Source organism: Panthera onca, chromosome A2, assembly GCF_046562875.1.
Source record: "Panthera onca isolate mPanOnc1 chromosome A2, mPanOnc1 haplotype 2, whole genome shotgun sequence".
NCBI lineage: Eukaryota > Metazoa > Chordata > Mammalia > Carnivora > Felidae > Panthera > Panthera onca.
Window position 1 is genome coordinate 140,877,220 of NC_138340.1, and position 26,981 is coordinate 140,904,200.

At 38.0% G+C, this 26,981-nt stretch overlaps 1 protein-coding gene across 2 annotated transcripts; it reads left to right on the plus strand.

Moving 5' to 3' along the window:
- Nucleotides 1-436: 436 nt before the first annotated feature.
- On the plus strand, nucleotides 437-25,335 carry SPAM1 (sperm adhesion molecule 1). Of its 2 annotated transcripts, none has more exons than XM_081795068.1 (4): nucleotides 437-530; nucleotides 10,418-11,574; nucleotides 12,027-12,116; nucleotides 24,735-25,335. In XM_081795068.1, the coding sequence occupies exons 2-4, from the start codon at nucleotides 10,618-10,620 to the stop codon at nucleotides 25,278-25,280; spliced, it is 1,593 nt and encodes a 530-aa protein (XP_081651194.1). In that variant the 5' UTR covers nucleotides 437-530; nucleotides 10,418-10,617; the 3' UTR covers nucleotides 25,281-25,335. The 2 variants fall into 2 exon arrangements, with proteins under 2 accessions (XP_081651194.1, XP_081651193.1); XM_081795067.1 differs by having other exon boundaries at nucleotides 515-613.
- The last annotated feature ends 1,646 nt before the right edge of the window (nucleotides 25,336-26,981 follow it).

Below are 26,981 nucleotides of genomic sequence, written 5' to 3' on the forward strand. Positions count from 1 at the left end.
TCTCCCGCTCATGCTCTGCTTCTCTCTCAAAAATAAACATTAAAATAATTTAAAAATATTAACAAATAAATAAAAACAGTATTTTTTCCCTCAAAATTATAAATATTCATTGAGTAACTAAAGTACTAATTATATTCAACCTCAAGAGACTCACTGCCCTTTAATTATGTTGACAAGTGAACCTGTGCCTTGGAAGTTTCTTTTTGAATCTTTGAAGTTATCTCGTTATCTGTTTGTTTTGTGTGTGTTTGGTTTTTTTTCAGCAAAAGAGTAGGTTTCATAAAGATCTTGTCACCATCCCCCGACCTCACACTTGGCCCATCCCCCAACCTCATAGTTGGTCACAACTCTTCAAAAATTCTGAAGCAGAATTTCTGATGCCGAAATTCTGTTTTCCCCATTCTCTCAGAATTCCATTTTTTCTTGTGCCGTCTTCCAGGAGGTGAGTCTCAGGGACACTCCCATCCCGTCATAAAGTAGCCAGATCCTTCGTTGCCAGTCACTCTGATTTCCTGTTTCCCTTGTCTCAGGTGAGAATCCTAGGGCACTTCTGTGCTCTCCTCGGTTCTCGGTGAAGAAGTACAACTGCTGCCTGCTCTTCTCATTTTCAAGGGTAAATGTGCTCAGGTTTTTATGGACTAGTGTAGGGGGACAGAAAGAACTATAAATATTAATGAATCCTTATAATGGCATTACAAGGTTGACTTTGCAGCTAATTTTTCTTTTCGGATAGCACCTGTCACACATTTTGATATATGTGATGTACTAGATGTATTTGTTTATTTTCGTAACAACAGCAGTAATGGTTATTAATGATTACTCGTATTCTCCTAGATGTGGTAAACATGCTAACAGCCAAAAGAAATTTGATGCTGAGTAATAATTTGTTAATTAACTATTGCTTCTTTGAGTTTTGGGACCCGATCTGCCTCCTCTTCTGTGAAGTGGAAGCAGAGCTAGCTGGTTTGGCCAAACTGATGCATAACCAGCAAACGTTGTAGAGATGTCTGCATTCTACGCTAATAATTGGTTTTGCTATTCTTTGTTTTAAATGTCACTTATTCTTGTGTCACTTACTTATTCCACTCATCCAATTTAAACGGTCCGGATAAATGACATTTGACAAGGTAGAAAAATATTTCCATCGGGCTGAGGGAAGAGTTTGAAGGCTGAGCTTGAATAGGTTGCTTTCCGAGTGGACTCCTCCACAAGATGCCAAGAAGCAATCACAGGCGAATTCATGCAAGGCACAGTAACGGCCAGAGCCAGTTGATCTGCTGGTAGAGTCATGATCCGGGAGACTTTCTCATGCAGGTTCCCTCGCAGAATGTGCTGGGTGCTGATGAATGCCATTGGTAAGGCACGGCCACGTCATCGGATGTGGCTCCACTGTGGTATGAATTTGTTGAGTGTCTCACTTCCACCAACCTAAACAATTCCATAATGCTCACATATTTAGAGTAAAAAATAACTTTTTTTTCAGTTTCCTAGAGAAGCTTTCATGTTGAAAGGTCTATGAATCATTAAATAGACCTTGGACTTTGCCTCCTTTTGTCATGCTTTTCCCTGCCTTTCATATAGAGGAGGGTGGAGGCAAGGGATAATATTAATAATAACAGGAACAACTTACTTTTTTTTTTTTTTTTTTGGTATTTACTATGTGTCAGGTCTCAGGGAGGAACAAGAAATTGCCTTTACCCTGTTAGATTCTATGCCTGGAGCCTATAAATTGAACTGACAAAAGACAGATTAACGGGAGAAAAACATACAAACCTTAGTTAATATTTTTACATGTACATGGGAGACTTCATGGTAGTTTAGTCACTTATAAACGTTTCTTTGAGGAGTCTTCAGACAGATTGGATTCTTTTCTGGTTGCTGAAGAGATTAAATTAATGAGATCGGAGAACTTGACCAAGGCCACTTAATAAGAAAGGGCCTGTTCTTGGTATTCAAAACCCAAGTGTGTCAGACTCCAAAGCTTTTGCTATCAGAGTGGCTTGATCCATTCCACAGTAAAAAATACATTTTCTACTGAGACCCAGTGTACACATATGTAAGTATATAACAGATGGAAAACGGTTCATAAAATAATATCCTTCTACATGTGATGATGGTATTCTGGTGATTCCTATTCTGACCTGCCCTATTCTATCCTACCCCAGTCATTCCACTCTAGTCTGTTTCACTTATTTATTTATTTATTTTTAGAAAAGTGCTCATTACAACCAATTAAATCAGTTTTATGGCCCACTAATAGTCTGTGGCCTGCACTTTGGGAAAAACATGTGAGGAATAGGCTTACCCAACATCACTTTCTTGGATAATCATGTTCACAACTACTCTCCTAAAATGCACAGGACTGCTTAGGTGATGTTTTAGCCTTTGTTCTGCCGTGCGTTTTTGTAATTATGCTTTGGCCACAGGTGGCCTCAGTGTGGAGGCGTTATCTGAGCTTCCCTATTTCCTTGAACTAGAAGCATGTGATCTCCTCTGAGGCCAAGTGGCAGCAGCCTCCCAACCTATAGGTGAAGATAAGGGGCCGATATCATTTTAAGGACAACTTTCACGGAGTTTCTAAAATTTGAAGTAAATTTTGCTGCTATGACTCTTCCTCTTACCTTCTGTCATTTTTTACATTCTTTCGAGGAGAGGTAGAGTCCTGTTACACCCCCAAACTTCTCCGTATCGTCTAAAAATTTCAATATCCACAGTAAACATTTCTTTGGCATTCTAGGACTAGGAATTCACAATCCCTAAATTTTTCTAGCGATACTCCTAATCTAATTATATATACTGGCTTTTCTGGTTGCTGTAAGTCAAAAACAACTGTCTCCACACCAGACTACAGCTGTGTTTCTTATAGTTTGGGGTAAATGCAAATGAACCATAATAAGCAAAATTTCATAACATAGGTAGTCCAGCAGAAATAATATGCAAGTCTAGATTTTACAAGCTTCCTGTAAAAACTACTTCATAGGGAGTGAGATTGATCTAGGTATTACCAGTATATCTTTCAAGAGTTAATACCTAAAGATTGAATAATGTGAATCTTCCAGCTCTCGCATAGTAGAGCTAAAAGTGGAAACAACGTCTCAATCCTTTTTCTGGATCTGGGCTCCTTAACCCCTTGGCTGTGGGTGTCACTGGCCTTCTGGTCCCATTGGCAGATGAAAGACTGTTAAGATAGAAAGAAAAAAGTTAAAAGTGAATGTATGAATTAAAAAAAAATTTTTTAATGTTTTTATTAGGAGCCTGCTATCTCACTAGGTGCCAAATATCTTAAATTGATAAGAAGGAAAATAATTGTCATATTGTCTTCCGAAACTGAGCTCGTATCTTGTTCCTTTTTTAAAAAAAAATTTTAATGTTTATTTACTTTTGAGAGGGCGAGAGACAGAGTGTGAGCAGGAGAGGAACAGAGAGAGAGGGAGACACAGAACCAGAAGCAGGCAACAGGCTCTGAGCTGTCCGCACAGCTGTCAGCTGTTTGTGTTAGACTATAGCGCTCACTTCGGCAGCACGTATACTAAATCGTATTAGACCATAGTGGCCACTTGGTTCTTTGATATAATCCCATGTGTAGATTTAGTAACTATAACTTTGACAATTCAGAGAAATAAAACCCAAAAGTCATTTGACTGGTCCAGGAAGAGAAACATTGGTTACTGCTAACAGAAGACCAAATGTGAACTCATAGCTCACGTTGTAGCTAGGATACCTTTGTGAACTTCATTGCGCGAGTCACCAGTAATCACAGAGGTACTTGGTACTCCTAAACTTTGACTTGATTGGTACTAAGGCCTTTTGCCTATTTTGCTAGGCAGCCGAGACATTGCAATTACAGGGAACTAGGGCTGGTCCCAGGTTTATGATGGTGGGATATTGGGTTGATGGCATGTCAGGCATTACCAAGCTCAGTCTGGGGCTTGGCAAGTGGCATTGCAGAGAGGATCTCTAGCAAAGCTATTGTGTTTTAACCAGCCTCTAGAATTTAGAGACTCTTTAAGACTTTATTCAATTATTCCAGTACTTAATTTCAGTCATATCTGGGTGTGTCAGTGCCTCATGCTTGGCTATAGAAGACATAATTGTCTTCTGAGTAATGTTTGAACTCTGTGGCTTCTGGATGCTATGCTTCATTTTTTGTTTGAACATTTTCATTTTAAAGTGGTACCATAAGCCATAATTTTGAATTTACTGAGATTCCAAGTACATTGAGTTCATTTACTTAGTTAAATGATTAACTCATCAAGCATGCATAGTAGTGGGGACTGACAAAGATTCTCTCTTGACTATGATAATCATGCTCATTGAACTCTCTTTTTGACTAAGTCTCAAACGCTGCTGAGTTTCTGCATCCTTCCCTGTAGAAGCTAGTTCTAGTAAGAATCCTGTTAAGTCAGTTTAGCAAGAATTCCCATCCTTCACATCTGGTCACCTGGGATATCTGATTAGGTCTCCTAGTTTCTACTATCCTCCAGGTGATGCCTGATTACCCTGGTCTGCCTTTAGCAAGAATCCTGTTAGGTCAGTTTAGCCAAAATCTTCCCTTACCCCAGATGTTCCCTCAGTAATTTTCCATCCACCGCTCCCTCCCCCCCCCCCCCCCATTTTGCTCCATGGCCGTAAAGTCCCACTTTTTCTTGTTGTATTTGGAATTGAGTCCAGTTCGATACTGAGGTCTCTTTCTCTTACTGCTCTGGTATTTTCTTTGCTGGCTTTGTAAATTCTGGATGATACATTTTGATTTTTGTTTGAACATCTTCATTTTAAAGTGTCCCCATTGGCCGTAATTTTGAGTTTATTGAAATTCAGAGTATATCAAATTTATTTATTTAATTAACGAGCTCATGTATATATCTATTGAGTATCAATTAAGTGGCTTGGAAATTTGAACAACAACCTAATCTTACAATTAAGGGTACATTGTATACATTCTTTCATAAGGTCTCTGGGGTCTACAAAGATATTTTGGACACAGAATGTCATTATAGGTCCATTCATGTTCTTTCCAAAGGAATTTTCTTCTTAGAATAAGATGAATTACTTTCTTATTTTCAATTAAACACTTTTGGTATTAAGCTATCTTGCATCTTCAAAGCTGAAATATTAATATCTTTTATAACATATCAATATAACTTGCTTAAGGCTTCAACATTTAGAATTCATGCTTAATCATGCTGTGGTTTTCTGGCTTCTGAGATGTATTACTTTCTAATTATATCATGGCTCAACAGGACAGACTTTTATCGCATAAAATGAACATGTATAAATTATATCTCTATGCTTTACTATATCAATTAAATAAAATTTGATTTGGGGAACTGCTTTTGAGAGATTTTGTTATTTATTTGGCTCTCTTTTTTACTCTTCTCCCCTCTCCCTTCCCACCCTCGGGAAAGGAGCAGGCTTCAGGAAACTAGTGTTTTCCTATAAGTAACAAATGTCAAACATGGCTTTCTCTATCACTTTGAAAACATTAATGCTAATTCATTTTAATTTTGTAAGGAGAAATTACTTTTCCAGTAGATGCTGTACTTCCTTGAAACCAGTTCATTCTTCATCTATACTAGACTACGGGAAATCTTTCATTAATTCAAACAAATGCTTAACAGTCAAAACAACTGCAGTTAGGACTTGTTTTACCATTGGGTTCTTAAACTCATTTCAAATGTTAATAAAAAATTTATGGCATTTTTACATAAATTTTCCATCCTTACCAATCCTTTTTGTTGCTATAAGGCACTTGAATTTTCTGGGATTCAACACACACACACAGGTCCTCCTCCCTCCATCACACAACATCTTAAAACATTAAGTATTTCCTTTTTTAAAAAAAATTTTAATGTTTATTTATTTTTGAGAGAGAGAGAGAGAATGAGAGACAGAGCAAGAGCAGGGGAGGAGCAGAGAGAGAGGGAGACACAGAATGTGAAGCAGGCTCCAGGCTCTGAGCTGTCAGCCTGGAGCCTGATGTGGGGCTTGAACTCATGAACAGTGAGATCATGACCCGAGCTGAAATCAGATGCTTAACCAACGGAGCCACCCAGGAGCCCCAAGTCTTTCCTTTTTAAAGGTTTATTTATTTTTGAGAGAGAGACAGACAGACAGATTATGAGTAGGGGAGAGACAGAGGGAGAGTGAGAGCCAGAATCCAAAGCAGGCTCCAGGATCTGAGTTGTCTGCATAGAGCCTGATGTGGGGCTTGAACCCATGAACCATAAGATCATGACCTGAGCTGAAGTCGGATGCTTAACAGACTGATACCCAGGTGCACTGAGATTAAGTCGTTCCTTAATTGACTGGGTGAAGAGTTCCTTTTTCTTACCCAACATGCTGAATAGTGAAGAGTATTTAGGTTTTTCTGGAGCAATTTCTGACCTGCTGACATTTCAGAGGAAAATTTTAAAATTTTGCTTCAAAAATAAGTTGTCTGTTTTTCTTTCCACTGCATAGCCCTATAAAGTGTCTGTGAAAAAGAATTAGAAGTTCTGTAATGTGCCTGTTTTTAAAACTACCTCTTTAGTAGAGGTAGTTTGACACTTAGTGCTTAGTAGTGGATAAATGGACTAAGAATGAACAATTTCTGGGGCGCCTGGGTGGCCCAGTCGGTTAACCGTCCGACTTCTAGCTCAGATCATGATCTCACAGTTCGTGGTTTCGGGCCCCATGTCGGGCTCTGTGCTGACAGCTCAGAGCTTGAAGCCTGCTTCGGATCCTCTGTCTCCTTCTCTCTGCCCCTCCCCTGCTAACACTCTTTCTCTCTCTCAAAAAATAAATAAACATTAAAAAAATTTAAAAAACTAAAAAAAGAATGAGCAATTTCTTTTTCTTTGTTTTTTAGAAGATTTTATTGTCAAGTAATCTCTATACCCAATGTGATGCTCAAATTTACAACCCCAAGATCAAGAGTCATGTGTTCCACCAACTGAGCCAGGTAGGGGCCCCAAGAATGAGTAATTTCTTTAGCCTTGAGGAGCTCCAGCCTGTGCAAAAATTATCTGTGGGAGACACTGACAAAGTTAAGACAAAAGTAGCAGAAGGAACCAAAGGACAAGAATAATAATGATAATACTGAAAACACTAATACTAATACTAATAAAGGGAAAGGGGAAGAAGGAGTTGATTGAATGCCTCCAAAACTAGTATGAACTTCTCTTGTTTCATCAAGTGAATCATCATATCTACTTCTGGCCAAGTGATTTATTAGACATAGCTTAGTAAGAAATTTCCTAGAAAAAAAATCTTGCTTGAAGGCGCCTTTCTTTGCTGAAAGCATGAATAAATTTTTGCTGCAAGAGAAGAAAACTGCACATGGATTTTTCTGCTTGGGGGATATTATGTTGGTCTCTTAAGTTTGCTCAGAACTCAGCTTAGATTACTATAACTTGTAACTGGAGGTACAAGTCAGCCTTTGAGTTGAAATTAGAGACCAAGTAGAACTTCAGAAATGATACACAGCCTATGAAATGTAATTAGTATACAAAGGCTACAAAAAGAATAAATTTGGGGCTGGGAGCTAACTCGAAGTTTTGCTTTGTACTTTTCATGTTAAAGAATGATTTCCAAAGTATTTATGGAGGTAATTTAGATACATTAAAGTTACCTTTAGCATCCTGAGGCTAGGGGCTATTTGATGAGTATTGTCACAATGCATGTGTCATGTTCAGTTGTTCTGGGGACAGTAGGGTAATGGGGAGTGAGGAGGTGCCGTGGAAAGACATCTTAAGCCGTGGGGCTCTCCATCTTTTCCCCTCCCTTCAGTTCTCATTTGCTTTCACCGAAGTTATAATCTTGGCTTTATCAGTATTTGTCCACATTTCTGACTTTTCACCTTTATATTTATAATAATAATTTATATTCAAAATCTATAATAATTTTAATAGTAAGAGAATTGCATCCAAATTCAGTTCTTGGGCTGTCTGAGTGGCTCAGTCAGTTAAATGTCCGGCTCTTGATCTCAGCTCAGATCTTGGTCTCAGTGTCATGAGTTTAAGACCCAAGTTGGGCTTGTAGCCTACTAAAAAAAAGTAAATAAGAATATCAGACAAGAGGTGTCCAAAGACAGCCCTGTGACTGACTTCTACATCTATTAATTATGATTTTCTAGAAACAAAGCATTTGTTCTGGAAATAAAGCATTTGTTGTGGAAGAGCAGATCTTACAATTAAGCCAAGAAATGTAGCTGTTTTGTTTGATTTTTTCTGTCTGTGACTTTCTTCTCCTTACCTCAAAAATTCCAACTACTAAGTCCTTCAAAAAGTAAAACAAGAACCCCTTGAACAAGCATCCTAGCGAATAAACAGTAAGAAGGTGGGTGGTTCTTTTTCTCTTTCCACTAAAGAGAAGCTGAGCTTCAAATCTGTTCTGGCAAGATTCTGGCATTAAATTTTTTTCTCTCCCAGTTTTTACTTGAAAAACTATATGGTAGTTGAATGAAAGAAAGTTAGAAGATCAAAAATATGTAGGGGCGCCTTGGTGGCTCAGTCGGTTAAGCGTCCAACTTTGGCTCAGGTCATGATCTCATAGCTTGTGACTTGGAGCCTTGTATTGGACTCTGTGCTGACAGCTCAGAGCCTGGAGCCTACTTCGGATTCTGGGTCTCCCTCTCTCTCTGCCCTTCCCCTGCTTGAGCTCTCTCTCTCTCTCTCAAAAATAAACATTAAAAAATTTTTAAAAAATCCCATAATTATTTAAGCATCTCATCATTGGGGATTGAAGTTGCTTTTAATATTTTCTCATGTCACAAATGCCACAATACATAGTGGTTAATAATACACTGTAAGTGTCTGTACCTACCTACATAGTTTTCATTACAAAATAATTTTGGACTAATTATCAGATAAAACATTCCTGGCTCAAAGGTTTAGCTAGCATGTGTTCCAGTGATAAAATTTCTTTACAGCAAGAATAAGAATTAATTAAATAGGATTTGGGGTGTAGTCAAATCTTGAGCTTTTAAATTTATTCTAAGACAAAATGATTTTTTAAAGGAATGTTAAATACTTGCCAATGCTTTAGGAAGACATTAAAACCAACAGGCTTCTGGCCTGGACACTACTGAAGACAAGTTTGGTGGTTGGCCTATGAAAGGACTTCTGGGTAAATATTACTGTTAGGAATTAGGGGGATATCAAAGGCTTAGCAGGAGTGCTTTAAAAGGGCAATTATTCAGACAATGAGCAAGTAGGACACTTGAGAAGCAATCTCATAAGTATAAATTGAGAACAAGCCTTATACATACTAGTGGAGAGATGCTAATTATCTGGAGTTAAGTCAGGTAAGATTTTTCTAGGGAGATGAGATTCCTGTGTTACGTCCCTACTAGATGCTCTAAATAACAGATGTTTTCTAGATGCTAACCCAGGTCTTCTCCAGTTCTGTGCCCCTAGGCTTTGTCCAGAGATGTATGAAGAAGAGTTAAATTTGTTTCATAAAAAAATTTACATATTTTTGTACCTACACATAAATTGTGTGTGTGTGTACACAGACGTCTATGAATATGTATGTCTTTTATTTAACCTTTTACTCAATTTACTTTCTCTTGTACTAACACAATAATGCAATTCCATAGTTTCTGTCTTCCTCTCCCTTTTTCTCTCCACAGAAGGGGGTCCTGCACTCCATGCCTACACCTTTTTATCTCCCCTTGTTCACATACACCTCGATCCCACCAAGCTGTCTCCCAACACCTGTGGAGATCCTTCTGCCACTCCACAGATGGATTTTCTGGGTGTTCCAAGTGATCTGACCTCAATACAACTGTGTTTGAGAGGAAATCCCAGTCCCCCTATTTCCCCACCATCTTAACTCCTCCTCTATTCAATTTACTTTGAGATATGATGGAGCACTATTCCAAATAACACTTAAATTTGTTCCTCAGTAGGAGACTTTGGTTAATTCAATAGTTTCAAGCACACTTTTGATCTATTACTTCTGGCAGAAGTGACTCTACCTGCCCCCCTTCAGGAAAAAAAAAAAAAAAAAAAAGAAATCTCATGATTCAATGAAAGGTTGTTTTCAAATTTTGACCTGCCACTATAAAGTGGTCTTTCAAGAAATAACAAACCCAAATGAGAAGTTCAACTGAAATTAATTTTTATTTAACAGGCTTTTGCTAAGATATTGCTTGACACAGCATTCTGTACAAGTAGGAAGGCAAAATAAAAACAGCCACATTCACTTCTCTGTAGGCTCAGTAATGATCAGGGTAGATGAGACGAATGTCAGCTATTACAGGATTTGTATCCTACAGAAGAGAAAGTAACTTTATTGACTCAAACACAAGATCCCTCCATCTTCAAAAATTGAATTAAACTCCTGCACTTAATGTTAAGAGCTTGGTAAAGTTTACAGTCTCTGATACAGAAACATCAGGTAACAATATATTCTATATTTTCTTTTTTTTTTTCAGTTATAGATGAAACAACTTGCAAAACATTCTTGAAACACGAAGCAAGAAGAGTAATATTTAAAAGTAACATGATCATTATACGTCTTTATCCATCAATGTGGCTTCATTCCACTATCTCTTTTCTGTGCTTATATCTTGCATGAAATATTGGATAAGCCAAAGTGCGTAGGAAGAAATTTTCATAGTCATTCATCTCTGCAATGGGAATGCTCACGTTCAAGCGTATCTTCTTTAGGAGCTTTGTGGAGTCCAGTGGAGCAACACAGGCAGTGTTTACCTTCCTTCTGATTCCGTGTTGCTTGACTCAGGATTTCACAGCACCCCCTTTAATCCCAACTATTTCTTTCCTCTGGGGCTGGAATGTCCCAACTGAACGTTGTGCTACACAGTTTAATGTGCAGCTAGATCTGAGCCTTTTCTCTATAACAGGAAGCCCCCTAAAAAGTGCCACTGGACAAGCCATTACATTATTTTATGCTGATAGACTTGGTTACTATCCTCACGTAAGTGAAAAGACTGGCCAAAGTATACACGGAGGAATCCCTCAGTTGGGATCCCTACAAAAGCACTTGCACAAAGCCAAGAATGACATTTCCCATTACATAGAAACAGAAGGTGTGGGCTTGGCTGTCATTGACTGGGAAAACTGGAGGCCTATCTGGGCAAGAAACTGGAAACCTAAAGATATTTACAAGCGTCTGTCTATTGAATTGGTTCAGCATCAACATGTACAACTTAATGACACAGAAGCAGCCGAGAGAGCCAAAGTAGATTTTGAAAACGCAGGAAAGTGTTTCATGCTAAAGACTTTAAAATTGGGAAAATCCCTTCGGCCAAATTATTTATGGGGTTACTATCTTTTTCCTGATTGTTACAATCATAATATTAAGAACCCCAGTTACGATGGAAGTTGCCCTGATGTAGAATATAAAAGAAATGATGAGCTCAACTGGTTGTGGAATGAAAGCACGGCCCTTTTCCCATCCATTTATTTGAATAGCAAATTCAAATCTTCTCCAAATGCCTCTCTCTTTGTCCGTAATCGTGTTCAGGAAGCCATTCGGGTTTCTAAAGTATCCAGTGCTAAACAGCCACTTCCGGTTTTTGTCTATACCCGTCCAGTTTTTACTGACTTGGATTTAAAATATCTTTCTGAGGTGAGTAAATCAAGGTGTAAGGGCTATGAATCAGTGTTCACAAATGGTGTTTAGGGAATTCAACATTATTTTTGAAGGGAGTGAAATTTGGCTTTAAATATCCTTTAGGAATATGCACACAGGTGGTAGTTCTGCATTATTATGTGAATGCAAAATAAGAATATATTTCATTTTAGTGTAATCATATAATATCTTAGCAACAATGAAAAAACTAGATAGCACAGACGATGTAGTAATTCAGTTCCCTTTCTTTTTATTTCATGGGTCTGCCCTTTTGTCAATAAGCAATTAAAATAATAACAGAAAAATCTATTTTTGTTATAGTAGGGTAGTGGTGGCATGAAAGATAGAAATAAATAGTGGGAAAATATTTAAATTATTGCTTTGATGTTACTGTCCTATGCATAACATTTCTATTTTATTTCTGTTAACTCTTTCTGTCACTTTGCCAGGGTGACCTCGTGAATACAATCGGTGAAACTGTTTCTCTGGGTGTCTCTGGAATGATAATATGGGGAAGTCTCAATTTCAGCCAAAATGTGGTAAGTTTAATTGATAGGAAATCGATGAAAACATTTCTACTTCTAATGTTCTTGAGAATCGTGGTGGTACTGAATCATGAAATCAGTACTGTGCTTGGCACATAGTAATGGGTGCTCAATTAATACTGGTTGCATCAAACTATCCTTCATTTGCGTGGTTATGTTATATGGCAGAAAGCATTGTACCTGTTTTCCAGTGAGGAAACAGAAATTCAGTGAAATTTATTCAAGTTCTCTAGGCTATCTGCCTAGTAAGTAGCAAAAACAGGACTACAGTCTCAGTTTTCTGACATAGTGTGTTTTTCTGCATTGTACTGTGACATCCCTCTCCTCAAAAAAACCTGTGAGCTAGTCAATGAAAGAATAGTCAGTTCATTCATTCATTCATTCCAGTTTATTAGGCACTTACTTTACTTCCTCATTTAGTCATTCAATGGCAGTTTATTACAGGGGTCAGCAGATGATGACCATGGACCAACTCTGACCTAGTACTTGCTTTTGTACAGCTCAAGGGCCAAGAATGATTTTTACCTTTTTATTTTTATTATTTTTTTTCTGAAGACTATGCAAAATTTAATAGAAAGAAAATGTTTCTATGCCCTGCAAAAAGAAAAGTGTGAAGATACAGGAAGCAAAATGTTTAAAAGTATAGGTGACTTAAATATATATATATATATATATATATATATATATATGCATATATATATATTAATGTTTATTTATTTCTGAGACAGAGAGAGACAGAGCATGAGTGGGGGAGGCGCAGAGAGAGAGGAAGACACAGAATCAGAAGCAGGCTCCAGGCTCTGAGCTGTCAGCACAGAGCCCGACGCAGGGCTCAAACTCACAAACCGTGAGATCATGACCTGAGCTGAAGTCGGTAGCTCAACTGACTGAGCCACCCAGGCACCCTGAGGTGACTTAAATGTTTTTCTTTACACTCAACTATATTTTCCTTTTTTTATCATTTATTTTTTAAAATTTAAATCCAAGTTAGTTAATATATAGTGTAATAATGATTTTAGGAATAGAATTTAGTGATTCATGTAACACCTCGTACTCATCTCAACAATTGTCCTCCTTAATGCCTATTGCCCATTTAGCCCACCCCCCAACTCAACACCCCCTCCAGCAACCCTCAGTTTGTTCTTTGTATTGAAGAGTCTCTTATGGTTTGTTTCTCTGTTTTTATATTATTTTTGCTTCCCTTCCCTTATGTTAATCTGTTTTGTATCTTAAATTCCACATATGACTGAAATATGATACTTGTCTTTCTCTGACTTATTTTGCTTAGCATAATACACTCTCACTCCATCCACATTGTTGCAAATGGCAAGATTTCATTCTTTTTGATTGCCAAATAATATTCCATTGTATATATATACACCACTCCTCTTTATCCATTCATTAGTTGATGGACATTTGGGCTCTTTCCATACTTTGGGCATTGTTGATAGTGGTGCTATAAACATTGGGGTGCATGTACCCCTTTGAAAGAGCACTCCTGTATCCTTTGGATAAATACCTAATAGTGAAATTGCTAGGTAAGAGAATAGTTCTATTTTTAATATTTTGAGGAACCTCCATACTGTTTTCCAGAGTTTTGCACCAGTTTGTATTCCCACCAGCATTGCAAAATAGTTCCTCTCTCTCTGCATTCTCCCCAACATTCGTTGTTGCCTGAGTTGTTCATTTTAGCCATTCTGACAGGTGTAAGGTGGTATCTCATTGTGGTTTTGATTTGTATTTCCCTGATGATGGGTGACGTTGAGCATTTTTTCATGTGTCTGTTAGCCATCTGGATGTGTTCTTTGGAAAATTGTCTATTCATGTCTTTTGCCCATTTATTCATTGGATTATCTGGTTTTTGGATGTTGAGTTTGTAAGTTCCTTATAGATTTTGGATACTAACCCTTTGTCTGGTATGTCATTTGCAAATATCTTCTCCCATTCTGTCAGTTGCCTTTTAGTTTTGCTGATTGTTTCCTTCGCTGTGCAGAAGCTTTTTCTCTTGATGAGGTCCCAATAGTTCATTTTTTGCTTTTGTTTCCCTTGCCTCTGGAGACATGCCAAGTAAGAAGTTGCTGCGGCCAAGGTCAAAGAGGTTGTTGCCTGTTTTCTCCTCTAGGATTTTGATGGCTTCCTGTATTACATTTAGGTCTTTCATTCATTTTGAGTTTATTTTTGTGTATGGTATAAGAAGTGGTCCAGGTTCATTCTTCTGCATGTCACTGTCCAGTTTTCCCAACACCATTTGCTAAAGAGACCCTTTTTTCCAAAGGGTATTCTTTCTTGTTTTGTCAAAGATTAGTTGGCTATACAGTTGTTGGTCCATTTATGGGTTCTCTATTCTGTTCCATTGATATTTGTGTCTCTTCTTGTGCCATACCATACTGTCTGGATGATTACAGCTTTGTAATACATCTTTAAGTCCAGAATTGTGATGCCTCCAGCTTAGTTTCCTTTTTCAGGATTGCTTTGGCTAATTCAGGGTCTTTTCTGGTTCCATACAAATTTTAGGATTGTTTGTTCTAGCTCTGTGAAGAATGCTGGTGTTATTTTGATAGGGATGGCATTGAATATGTAGATTGTTTTGGGTAGTATCAGCATTTTAACAATATTTGTTCTTCCCATCCATGAACATGGAACGTTTTCCATTTTTGGTGTCTTCTTTGATTTCTTTCATAAGCTTTCTACAGTTTTCAGTGTATAGATTTTTCACCCCTTTGGTTAGCTTTGTTCCTAAGTATTTTTTGTTTTTTGGTGCAATTGTAAACGGTATTGATTCCTTGATTTCTTTCTGTTGCTTCATCATTGGTGCATAGAAATGCAACCTATTTCTGTACGTTGATTTTATATCCTGCAACTTTGCTGAATTCATGTATCAGTTCTAGCAGTTTTTTTGTGGAATCTTTTGGGTTTTCCACATGCAATATCATGTCATCTGCAAAGAGTGAAAGTTGGACTTCCTCCTGGCCTATTTGGATGACTTTTATTTCTTTGTGTTATCTGATTGCTGAAGCTAGGACTTCCAACATTGTGTTGAATAACAGTGGTGAGAGTGGACATCCTTGTCATGTTCCTGACCTTAGGAGGAAAGCTCTCAGTTTTTCCCCATTGAGGATGATATTAGCGATGGGTCTTTCATATATGGCCTTTATGATCTTGAGGTATGATCCTTCTAGCCATACTTTCTTGAGGCTTTTTATCAAGAAAGGTTGCTGTATTATGTCAAGTGCTTTTTCAGCATCTATTGAGAAGATCATGAGGTTCTTATCCTTTCTTTAATTAATGTGATGTATTGCATTGATTGATTTGTGGATATTGAACCAGCCCTGCATCCTAGGAATAAATCCCATTTGATTGTGGTGAGTAATTCTTTTAATGTATTGTTGGATCTGGTTTGCTAGTATATTGTTGAGAATTGTCAAATCCATGTTCATCCTGGAAATTGGTTTGTAGTTCCCCTTTTTAATGGGGACTTTGTCTGGTTTTGGAATCAAGATAATGCTGGTCTCATAGAATGGGTCTGGAAGTTTTTCTTCCATTTCTATTTTTTGGAAAATCTTCAAAAGAATAAGTGCTAACTCTTCTTTAAATGTTTGGTACAATTCCCCTGGAAAGCCATCCAGCTCTGGACTCTTGTTTGTTGGGAGATTTAAAAAAATTTTTTTATACATTTATTTATTTTTGATAGAGACAAAGCACAAGTGGGGGAGGGGCAGAGAGAGAAGGAGACACAGAATCCGAAGCAGGCTCCAGGCTCTGAGCTGTCAGCACACAGCCTGACACGGGGCTTGATCTCACAAACTGTGAGATCATCACCTGTGCTGAAGTCAGACGCTCAACCTACTGAGCCACCCAGGTGCCCCTGTTGGGAGATTTTTGATTATTGATTCAATTTCTTTACTGGCTATGGGTCAGCTCAAATTTTCTATTTAATCCTGTTTCAGTTTTGGTAGTTTATGTTTCTAGGAAATTGTCTGTTTCTCCCAGATTGCCTAATTTGTTGACATATAATTGCTCATAATATTCTTTTGTTATTGTTTGTATTTCTGCAGTGTTGGTTGTGATCTCTCCTCTTTCCTGTGTGATTTTATTTATTTGGGTCTTTTCCTTTTTCTTTTTGATCATACTGGCTAGTGGTTTATCAATTTTGTTAATTCTTTCAAAGAACCAGCTCCTGGTTTCATTGATCTATTCTATTGTTTTGTTTAATTTTGTTTTTTGATATCATTGATTTCTGCTCTAATCTTTATTATTTCCCTTCTTCTGCTGGTTTTGGGATTTATTTGCTGTTATTTTTCCAGCTCTTTTAGGTGTAAGATTAGTTTGTATATTTAAGACCTTTCTTCCTATTTTAGGAAGGCCTGGATTGCTATATACTTCCCTCTTATGACTGCCTTTGCTACATCCCAGAGGTTTTTGGCAGTCATGTTTTCATTTTCATTGGCTTCCATGTACTTTTAAATTTCCTCTTTAATTTCTTGGTTAACCCATTCATTCTTTAGTAGGATGTTCTTTAATCTCCAAGTATTCATGGTCTTTCCAAATTTTTTCCTGTGGTTGCTTTTGAGTTTCAAAGCATTGTGTTCTGAAAATATGCAAGGTATGATCTCAATCTTTTTGTACTTGTTGAGGACTGATTTGTGACCCACTATATGTCTATTCTGGAGAATGTTCCATGTGCACTCGAGATGAATGCGTATTTTGTTCTTTACTATGGAATGTCCTGAATATATCTGTTAAGTCCATCCAGTCCAGTGTGTCATTCAGAGTCATTCAGAGTTTTATTGTTGATTTTATGCTTAGATGATCTGTCTGTTGCTGTAAGTGGGATGTTGAAGGCCTCTACTATTATGGTATTATTATCAATGAGTTTCTTTATGTTTATGATTAATTGATTTACATATTTGGGTGTTCCCATTGGGGGCATAAATATTTACAATTATTAGATCTTTTTGGTGAATAGACCCCTTAATTATGATAAAATGCCCTTCTTCATCTCTTGTCAGTCTTTATTTTAAAACCTAGTTGGTCTCATAGAAGTATGGCTACTCCAGCTTTCTTTTGATGACCATTAGCATAATAGATGGTTCTCCATCCTCTTAGTTTCAATCTGCAGGTGTCTTTAGGTCTAAAATGAGTCTCTTGTAAGCAGCATATAGATGGGTCTTGTTTTCTTATCCATTCTAATACTCTGTGTCTTTTGATTGGACCGTTTAGTCCATTGACAGAGTGAGTACTGAAAGCCATTGTGTTGCCTGTTGAGTTGGTGTTTCTGGTGATGTTGTCTGGTCCTTTCTAGTCTTTGTTGATTTTGGTCTTTTTTGTTTTGTTTTGTCTTTTCTCCACGCAAAGCATCCCCCTTAAAATTTCTTGCAGGGCTGGTTGAGTGATCATGAACCCCTTTAGTTTTTGTTTGTCTGGGAAACTCTTTATCTTTCCTTCTGTTTTGAGTGACAGCCTTCCTGGATAAAGGATAAAGGAAATATTCTTGGCTGCATACTTTTCCAATTCAGCATGTTGAATATATCTTGACATTCCTTTCTGGATTGCAAGTTTCTGTGGATAGGTCTGATGCACACCTGATCTGTCTTCCCTTATAGGTTAAGGTGTTCCCCCCCCCCCCCCCCCCCACTGTTCATAATTCTTTCCTTGTCTGTGTATTTTGTGAATTTGACTGTGATATGCCTTGGTGATGCTCAGTTTTTGTTGAATCTAATGGGAGTTCTCTGTGCTTCTTGGATTTTGATGTCTGTGTTCTTCCCCAGATTAGGAAAGTTTTCTACTATAATTTGTTCACATAAACCTTCTGCCCTTTTTTCTCTCTCTTTATCTTTTGCGATTCCTATGATTCAGATATTATTCTTTTTTAATAAGTCACTGAGTTCTCTAAGTTTTGTATCGTGATCTTTTGCCCTTGTTTCCCTCTTTTTTCCTACTTCTTTATTCTCCATAATTCTATTTTGTAAATCTATGATTCACTGCTCTGCTTAGTCCATCTTTGTTGTTGTGGCATCCATTTGAGATTGCATCTCAGTTATAGCATTTTTAATTTTGTCCCGACTAGATTTTATTTATCTCCACAGAAGGGGAGTCTATGCTTTTTTTAAACCCTAGCTAGTATTCTTATTATCATGGTTCTAAATTCTAGTTCAGATATCTTGCTTATATCTGTGTTGATTAAGTCCCTGGCTCTCATTTCTTCCTTGTCTTTCTTGTGGGGTGAATTCCTTCATTTTGTCATTTTGGAGGAAGGAAAAAATAAAATAAAATTAAAATTAAATAATTAAAAACAAAACAAAAAAATCAAATAAAGGAAACTAGATTCTGGGTGAGTTTTGGTCTGCTTATTGAAAAAAATCTTGATAGAATAGAGAAAAAAGGGAAAGAAAAGGAAGAAAAGGTAAGAAAAAATTTAAAAATTAAAAAAAATTATATAATAAAATAAAATGAAATAAAGAGAATGAAATGGAATAAAAAATTTTAAAATAAAAAATAAAGTAAAAAAATATTTTTCTCTTTTTGTCAAGTTCTGTGGCTCAAGTTATGCAATTTTTTGTATTAATCCTCAGATCAATTTCCTAGGTGTTCAAAATGGTTTGGTGCTGATCTGGCTGCATTTCAGGGACAAGACAGTTTCAGGGTCTCCATGCTGCTCCACCATCTATCCCCATTATTAATTAAAAATTTTTTTTTAATGTTTATTTTTTGATAGAGACAGAGTGCAAGCGGGAGAGGGGCAGAGAGAGAGGGAGACACAGAATCTGAAGCAGGCTCCAGACTCTGAGCTGTCTGCACAGAGCTCGACATAGGGCTTGAGCTCACAAACCATGAGATCATGACCTGGGCTGAAGTTGGATGCTCAACCGACTGAGCCACCTGAGTGCTCCCCCCGTCATTATTAATTTTTTAAATGTTTATTTTTGAGAGAGAGAGAGAGAGAGAGAGCGAGCATGAATGGGGAGGAGCAGAGAGAGATGGAGACACAGAATTTGAAGCAGGCTCCAGGCTCTGTGCTGACAGCTCAGGACCCACAAACAGTGAGATCATGATCTAAGCTGAAGTTGGACACTTAACTGACTGAGCCACCCAGACACCCTTGATTTTAACCTTTTTAAATGGATGGGGGAAAAAAGCCCCAAAGGAACAGTATTTATAAGAGATGAAAATTATGCAAGATTTAAATTTTAGTGCATTATCAGTAAAGTTTTATTAGAACGTAGTCATGCTCCTTAGTTTATGTGTTATGGCTGCTTTTGCAGTGCCAATAAATAATTGAAGAGCTATGGCAGAGACTGTATCATTCAAAACGCTGAACTATTTACTGTCTGTCCCTTTACAGAATACTTTTGCTGACCCTTGGGTTATTGAACATCTCTTATGATTAATGCCAGATAATTGTTTAGGTGCTAAAAATATAGTAGAGAACGAAGCAAACTCCCTTCACCATGGAGCTGCATCCTCACAAGTGGATATACAACATAGAGAGGATACATCAGGTAGTGATAAACATAATAAAGAACAATGAAGCAGTGTAGGCAGGATACAGAGAGATAAAATGGTGTTATGGGGCAGTCTGATGAGGTGCTGTTGGAGCAGAGATCTGATGGAAATCAGGGACCAAGTCTCTGGATGCCTGGGGGTGGTAAGTGCAATAACCTTCAGGCTGGAATGTGCTTGCCAAGGAAGACCCAGGAGGTCAGTGTGACTGGAGTGCAGTGAGCAAGGAAGACAGAGGTAAGAGGTGTGGTCAAGTGAGAGGCAGAGCGTTGGATATAGGGCTTCCTAGGCCACCATGTGGCTTTTACTCTGAGATGGAAGGCCACTAGGAGGTTTGAGCAGAAGAGTTGCAATCTCTGGCAAACATTTCTTAGCTGAGTTGAAGATTGATGGTAGCGGGGCAGGAGAGGGAGAAGGGAGAGCAGGTTGTTGATGGCTTGCACCACAGGTGCTGGCATGTGTTTTAAATATAACCTAACAGTAGAACAGAGAGGATTGACTGAGGGATCAGGTGACAAGGATAGATAAGAGAAGTGGTTAAGATGACTCCCAGGCTTTTGGCTTGAAGGAGTTGCCTTTGAGATGGGAAAGACTTTAGTAAAATGGTTTGGTGGGGGTTGGGCAGAGAGGAAAGAGCCGGGAGTGGCAAGAGGGTGCATAGGCAATTGGGAATTACTTTTTAGAAATATTACCAAATTGTTCGAAACTCCTCTAAGGGAGAGGAAAAGGAAGTCTTATTTTCCACAGGTTATATTTAGTATTGTCTATTTTAGGTAAAGTTCTGAGTAAAACTTGTTCCATTAGGAAAAACATGTCTATTTTTGTTCAGTATAGATGAGTTGTATTCATTTTCTCCTAATGCATTTCTTTAGTTCAAAAAGCCTTTAACTGTCATCACCTAATCCTTTTCCCGCTTCCTTTATTTTCAACTTCGTTTAATTCTCTGTAGCAGGTCTTTCTCCCCCACCTCTTCAATCCTCTTGAGTCAAAACAGGAGTAAAGCTGTCGTCTGGACACTGCTGAATTGGAGCTGAACTTTTTCTTCTCTAACAGATGTGGAAATACTAGCCATGTAGGTGCCAGGGAGAACATCCCATGAAGTTCACGACCCAGGGTCTTCTCCTAGGATCTACAGAGAAGAGACTTTATACGGCACTCTAAGACCAGAAGAGACCTTTTGATCTTTTGTCCTTCAGATAGACTCGTTATATTGCTACTTCATTTATAAAAGTACTCAATAGTAGTCACCTTTATGAGAATCTTTCAAGGTAATCTGAACGCTTCTACCTATGTGGTAGAACTCTGTTATCTCTGACTTGATCACCCATAAAGAGAAATAACATAAAATATAAGTTTGGAGAAAGGTATATGTCCCTTTTGCAAATAGTTCATGTCAGAAAATTATTTAAAAATTATAATTTTCCCGAATATATTGTAATTTTCAGTCACTGTTTCTGAAACCTTTAAACTCTTTTCTCAAGGATCTTATTAATTCTATGATGGAATCACTTATAAATTCTCCATACTACTTACATTTTTTTTTTTTTTTTTGAGAACTGAGAACTCCACCCTTAATCCGATGAGGAATGAATCAGGCATTCCCCAATTATTAGTATGGTGTGACATACTATTTAATTGTCACCCCTGTTTTTTTTTTTATTGCACTTTAATATTAGATTTACATTGTTCTACATGACTGTCAGATCATCTTCAGTTTTAGTCATACAGGGACAGTTCTTCAACTTAAATATGGTTATTTTTACCTAATGACACTGCCTTGAAATTATCCCCTGTGGACTTTGTTTTATGTATTTCTGCTACTTTCCCCAATTTATGATTATTTTGAATGATTCTGAATGTTAGTTCTATCATTACTTCCACTTTTTTTCTATGCCATTTGTAGTCAATAGAATCATGGATTACTTGTCTTATTTCCTCTGATTCACTGGCAACTGGAGAAACTGGTAATTGCAGGTTTAATGACTAAAAGTGACTTAAAACGATTGTTATTCGATGTAAGCAAACTATTTCCTTCTATTCCATTTTGTTAGATCCAGTGGTGTGCCAGGCAGCTCCTACTGGTCCCAGCTCATGAGACCTGATTGTTAAATATTCAGAAATTTTGTGAACTGATTGTTAAACACAATCATTATTAAAAATTAAATTATAAAGACTTAGAATGAAATTAATTACATTAAAAACAAAAGTAACAAATACTCAAAATGTATCAGTTACGTACTTCACTTTATTATCATCCATCCTGTTGAGGTTATGTACGTCTGTTGCATCTGTATAAGCAGAAAAGGTATGTACCAGTGTGCTTCTCCTCACCATACTTCCATTCTGTATGCTTGATTCCCAATTCTTCACTCAGTGATTTCAGGTTGATAGCTTAAAATTGGCCATGGTATATGTGTTTGCACCATGGATATTGACAAACTCTAAAAACCAGGTCCTATCTTTTAGAAAGCTAGTTTTAGATCCTTCCAAAGACTACATCTTGTGTGCGCGAATGATTCTCAAACCGTTCTCATCCTTCACTCCTCTTTTTGCCCAGCTCTGGTCTCTTAGGTCACCCAGACCGTTTTCTGAACTCTGTAAATTCTCCTATATCTTGGCCCTGGGGATACAGTGTTGAAGAATTTTGACAAAGTGTCTGCAATCATGGAGCTTATATTAAAGTTGGAGGGATAGAAACCATACACAAACAAGAAAAATATTTGATGTGATAAGTACTATGGAGAGAATTAAAATAGATATAAGTAGATAGGAAAGGTGTCTGAGTTTCAATTAAAGCTGCAGTCTGATCGACAAGATTAAGTGACCGTGCTAAACATTAGAGGAAAGAGCGCTCCAAGCAGGGGGGACAAGTAAGTGCAGTTTGAAACGAATGTGCCATGCTTATGAAACAACTAGTATGCCTAAGGCAGAGTGGGTAAGGGAGGGGCGCTCAAGAGGAAGGAAGGGTTACCTCACACCAGGCTGTATATAAGTTGGAAGAAGTTGAATTTTATTCTAAACACCATGCAAAACTAGGATTAAGAAGAGGTTTTCTATTGCTGCCATAATAGTGACAACATGCTTGGTTTAAACAGGAGAGAATTATTATGCTACAGTTCTATAGGTCAAAAGTCCAGCATGGATCTGAAGGGGCTAAAATCCAAATGTTCGTAGGGTTGCATTCCTTTCTAGGGGAGGAGCCTCACTTGCTCATTGGGGCTGTTGGTAGAATTCATTTCCTCATGGTTGCAGCAAGGAGATGTCTATTTCTGGCTGGCTATGGCTAAGGGTCATTTCCAGTTTCTAGAGGCCACTACATTCTTTAGCTCTTGACCCTGTCCTCTATCTGCAAAGCCAGCAATGCTGGGTTGAGTCTCCTTTACCTTGGAATTTGTTCTCTTTCTTCCATCTCATTTTTTTAATCCCCACTGGAAAATTTTCTACATTTTTAAGGACTCATTGATTAGATTGAGCCCATCCAGATAACTCGGGATAATCTCTCCATCTCGAGGTCCATACTCTTTTTTTTCTTTTCTTTTCTTTTTTTTTTTTTTTTTAATTTTTTTTTAACGTTTATTTATTTTTGAGACAGAGCATGAACCAGGGAGGGTCAGAGAGAGGGAGACACAGAATCTGAAACAGGCTCCAGGCTCCGAGCCGTCAGCATAGAGCCCAACGCGGGACCGGACTCACGGACCGCGAGATCATGACCTGAGCCGAAGTTGGCCGCCCAACCGACTGAGCCACCCATGCGCCCCTCTTTTTTTTCTTAATGTTTATTTTTGAGAGGGAGAGAGAGAGAGAGAAGGAGAGAGAGAGTGAGCACATGAGCAGGGGAGGAGCAAAGAAAGAGGGAGACAGAGGATCCAAAGTGGGCTCTATGCTGACAACAGAGAGCTCACAAGGGGCTTGAACTCACAAACCGTGAGATCATGACCTAAGCCAAAGCCGGACACTTAACCTACTGAGCCACCCAGGTGCCCCTCAAGGTTCACACGCTTATCTGTGAGTCATGTCTGTAATGTTCCTTTTGTCATGTGCGGTAATAATCACAGTATCCAAGGCAATAGGGTATAGACATTCTTGGAAGACCCTATTCTTCCTACCATCTATGGCATCATCTCAAGGAAGATAACAAGAAATAGATTCAAATGGAAGCTGCCAAGATTCTTCGACTCGCCTTCTGACCTACCACCACCACTTCCTTTGGTCTGCTGGGGACTGGCATAGCCAGCTCACTCGACGAAACTGCGGATCATGAAAGAAAGTGACTATCTTCTGTGTTTTTAAAAAGACAGTGTCCCAGTTTTAGAACGCACCAGTCTCGAGATGAATCATTTTCATTACTCATCACGCGTGCTCTGACAAATACGTATATTTGTAAAAGAGCTGTCATAATTCACCCGTAACATTTAATATAAAGTATACTCAGTTGAACCCGTTTAGTTGTTTTGAGTTAGCAGTTGAGAAACCTCTCTTTCTCATTCTGTTTAAACTTGTCCCACAAATATGAATCTTATTATATCTATTTATAATTTATTCAGGGCTAACCAATGACATATACTGGGCCTCATGCTAAGCACTTTCATATACATTGTATGTTTCCATCTTCACAACAACCATATGAGGTACCTGCTATAATTATCCTTATTTTACAAATGATGAAGCTGAAGCATAGCCAGGTTAATTGACTTGTTGATTGATAGGAAACCAAGACTTAGAAAGCTTGAGAGAGTCCCGAGGTCATACAGCTAGTCATTAATAGAACTGTGACCAGTCAGGGAAGAGGGGCCTCAGAGACCATTTTCTGACCACTTGCTCTGCCATCCTGCCCCATTAGTTTCTGAATTATTGAAGAAGTCCAAGGCTAGGTTAAAGTTAAGGTTCGACTGGTCAGTTATTCAGCGACATGAAATGGCACGTGAAACTTACCTACAAAAGTACAAAACAGTTGGCACAATCTCGCTCGAGAGGGTAAAAAAGATAAACTATTTCCTACCTCTTGCTGGGTCTTGTTTTATCATGTTTCCTTAGAAACCGCTTACACAGTGAATTAATCCACGTCTGAGCTAACTTGTCCCTTGATATTCTAACCTTCTTATAATTTTACAGCAATCTTGCACAGAGCTTGACAGTTACATGAAGAATACGTTGAATCCTTACTTAATCAATGTCACCCTAGCAGCCAAAATGTGTAACCAAGTGCTTTGCCAGGAGCGAGGAGTGTGTGCAAGGAAAAATTGGAATTCAAGCGACTATCTTCACCTGAACCCAGTCAGTTTTACTATTCAACTTGAGAAAAGTGGAAACTACACAGTGCATGGGAAACCCACACTTGAAGACCTGCAGGAATTTTCCAACAAATTTTATTGCCTTTGTTATGCCAATGTCAACTGTAAGGAGAGAGCTGATATGGCTAAGATTCATACCGTTAAAGTATGTATGGCTGAAGATATCTGTATAGATGCATTTCTAAATGCAGAACCCAGCGATTACCATTCTAGGTGGAAGAAACATGACACTCTCGGCAATATCTTATCCTCCATCCTACCTTCCACAGCATCTCCATGTGTTCCTAGTCAAGATCTCAGTAGGTGCCGCAAAGCCAGATTTCTAGCTAGAGAAACTAGAGCCGACTCCACCCAAGTGGGCTATTAGATTGTATACATTCAAAACAGAACAAAACAAAAATAAACAACCTCTTCAAGTACAAGTTCAGTGCTTATTAAATTTTCTATCTACATACATTGTTTTAATATATTTCACATTTATATACATACATATTTTAATTTTTTAATATTATTCATTTTTGAGAGAGAGATGGTGAGAGGCAGAGAGAGAGGGAGACACAGAATCCAAAGCAGGCTCCAGGCTCTGAGCTGGCAGCACAGAGCCCGATGCAGGGCTTGAACCTACAAACTGTGAGATCATGACCTGAGCTAAAGTCAGATGCTTAACCAACTGAGCCACCCAGATGCCCCTCACATTTTTATATTTAGTAGTTTAGCTAGCTTAGATTATTTTTTTGGGCAAGTGATAATGCCTATATACTGGAAAATCTATATTTAAAATGTGAATCAAAACTCATGGCCAAGATAGTATTTTGATTTTATGAGCACAGATTGCTTTTTTCGTGATTAAATTGAACTTGTGATTATTATTAATTGCTAAACAAAGGATATGTTGGCTAGCACCTTTAATTTTCAAAATTGTAGTCAGGATAGTGTTACTTCTAAATCCATTGATATCACATTTTGATTTTGGAAATCAAAATAGAATATTCGTTATTAATGTTACAGAGAATTTGTTTTGTAAGATGATATCCAACTTTGTATTATTATTATTTTTTTTAGTGTTCATTTACTTTTGAGAGAGAGAGAGAGAGGGAGAGAGAGAGAGAGAGAGACAGAGCATGAGTAGGGGAGGGGCAGAGAGGGACGGAGACAGAGGATCCGAAGCAGGCTCTGGGCTCTGAGCCGCCAGCACAGAGGCCGATGCGGGACTCGAACTCACGGACTGCGAGAGCATTACCTGAGCCGAAGTCGGATGCTTAACCGATTGAGACACCCAGGTGCCCCCCAACTTTGTATCTTCTAATTGCCATGAATCTATAGCAAATATCTTACATACGGAGAATGTATATGTAGAAGTAACAGCTATCTGCTATATTCTTGGCTCAATCTATCAAAGACTGAATGTAAGGCCTATAACACTTAGAGGCCATTTTTCCACTGAGACAAGTGAAGATTTAAATAATGCCATTTCACTGCAAATGAATGTCTTTATAAGTAGTTTGTAATTTGTAATAAACATGTCAAGAAATTATTATGGTAATAAACTATCTTTTTAGAAAGTTTTTATTTATTTATTTTGAGAGACAGAGCACAAGAAGGCAGAGAGAGAGAGGGAGAGAGAGACGATCCCAAGCAGGCTTCACACTGTCAGGACAGAGCCCAATCTGGGGCTCGAACTCCCAAACAGGGAGATCATGACTTGAGCCTAAATCACAGTCGGGCGCTTAACCGACTGAGCTACCCAGGTGCCCTGGTAATAAACTTTATCTTTTAAAATGTAATATCTTAAGTGTATTTGTCTGTCTTAAGCACAGAACTACGGATTTTAGCCATTTCATCTTGACAGTTTGTTCAAGTTATGCTTTATAAAAAGGTAACCTTTAAACAGTGATTATCCTGTCAACTTGGTACATGGTTTAATAGGTATTCAGTACAAGTATAAACAATAGGCTTATTTTCTTTCATTCATGATGGTCTTTGATAATCTTGTGTGCTTAAATGGCCTTATTTCATCTGAGTGTGCATTCCCATCCTTCATGAAGTATTTACTGAGTGTTTACTCCCT

Coding starts and splice junctions, on each gene's coding strand:
- SPAM1 (XM_081795068.1), top strand. CDS start 10,618: ATGGGAATGCTCACGTTCAAGCGTATCTTCTTTAGGAGCTTTGTGGAG. Junction 11,575..12,026: donor ATTTAAAATATCTTTCTGAG/GTGAGTAAATCA, acceptor TCACTTTGCCAG/GGTGACCTCGTGAATACAAT. Junction 12,117..24,734: donor TCAATTTCAGCCAAAATGTG/GTAAGTTTAATT, acceptor ATAATTTTACAG/CAATCTTGCACAGAGCTTGA.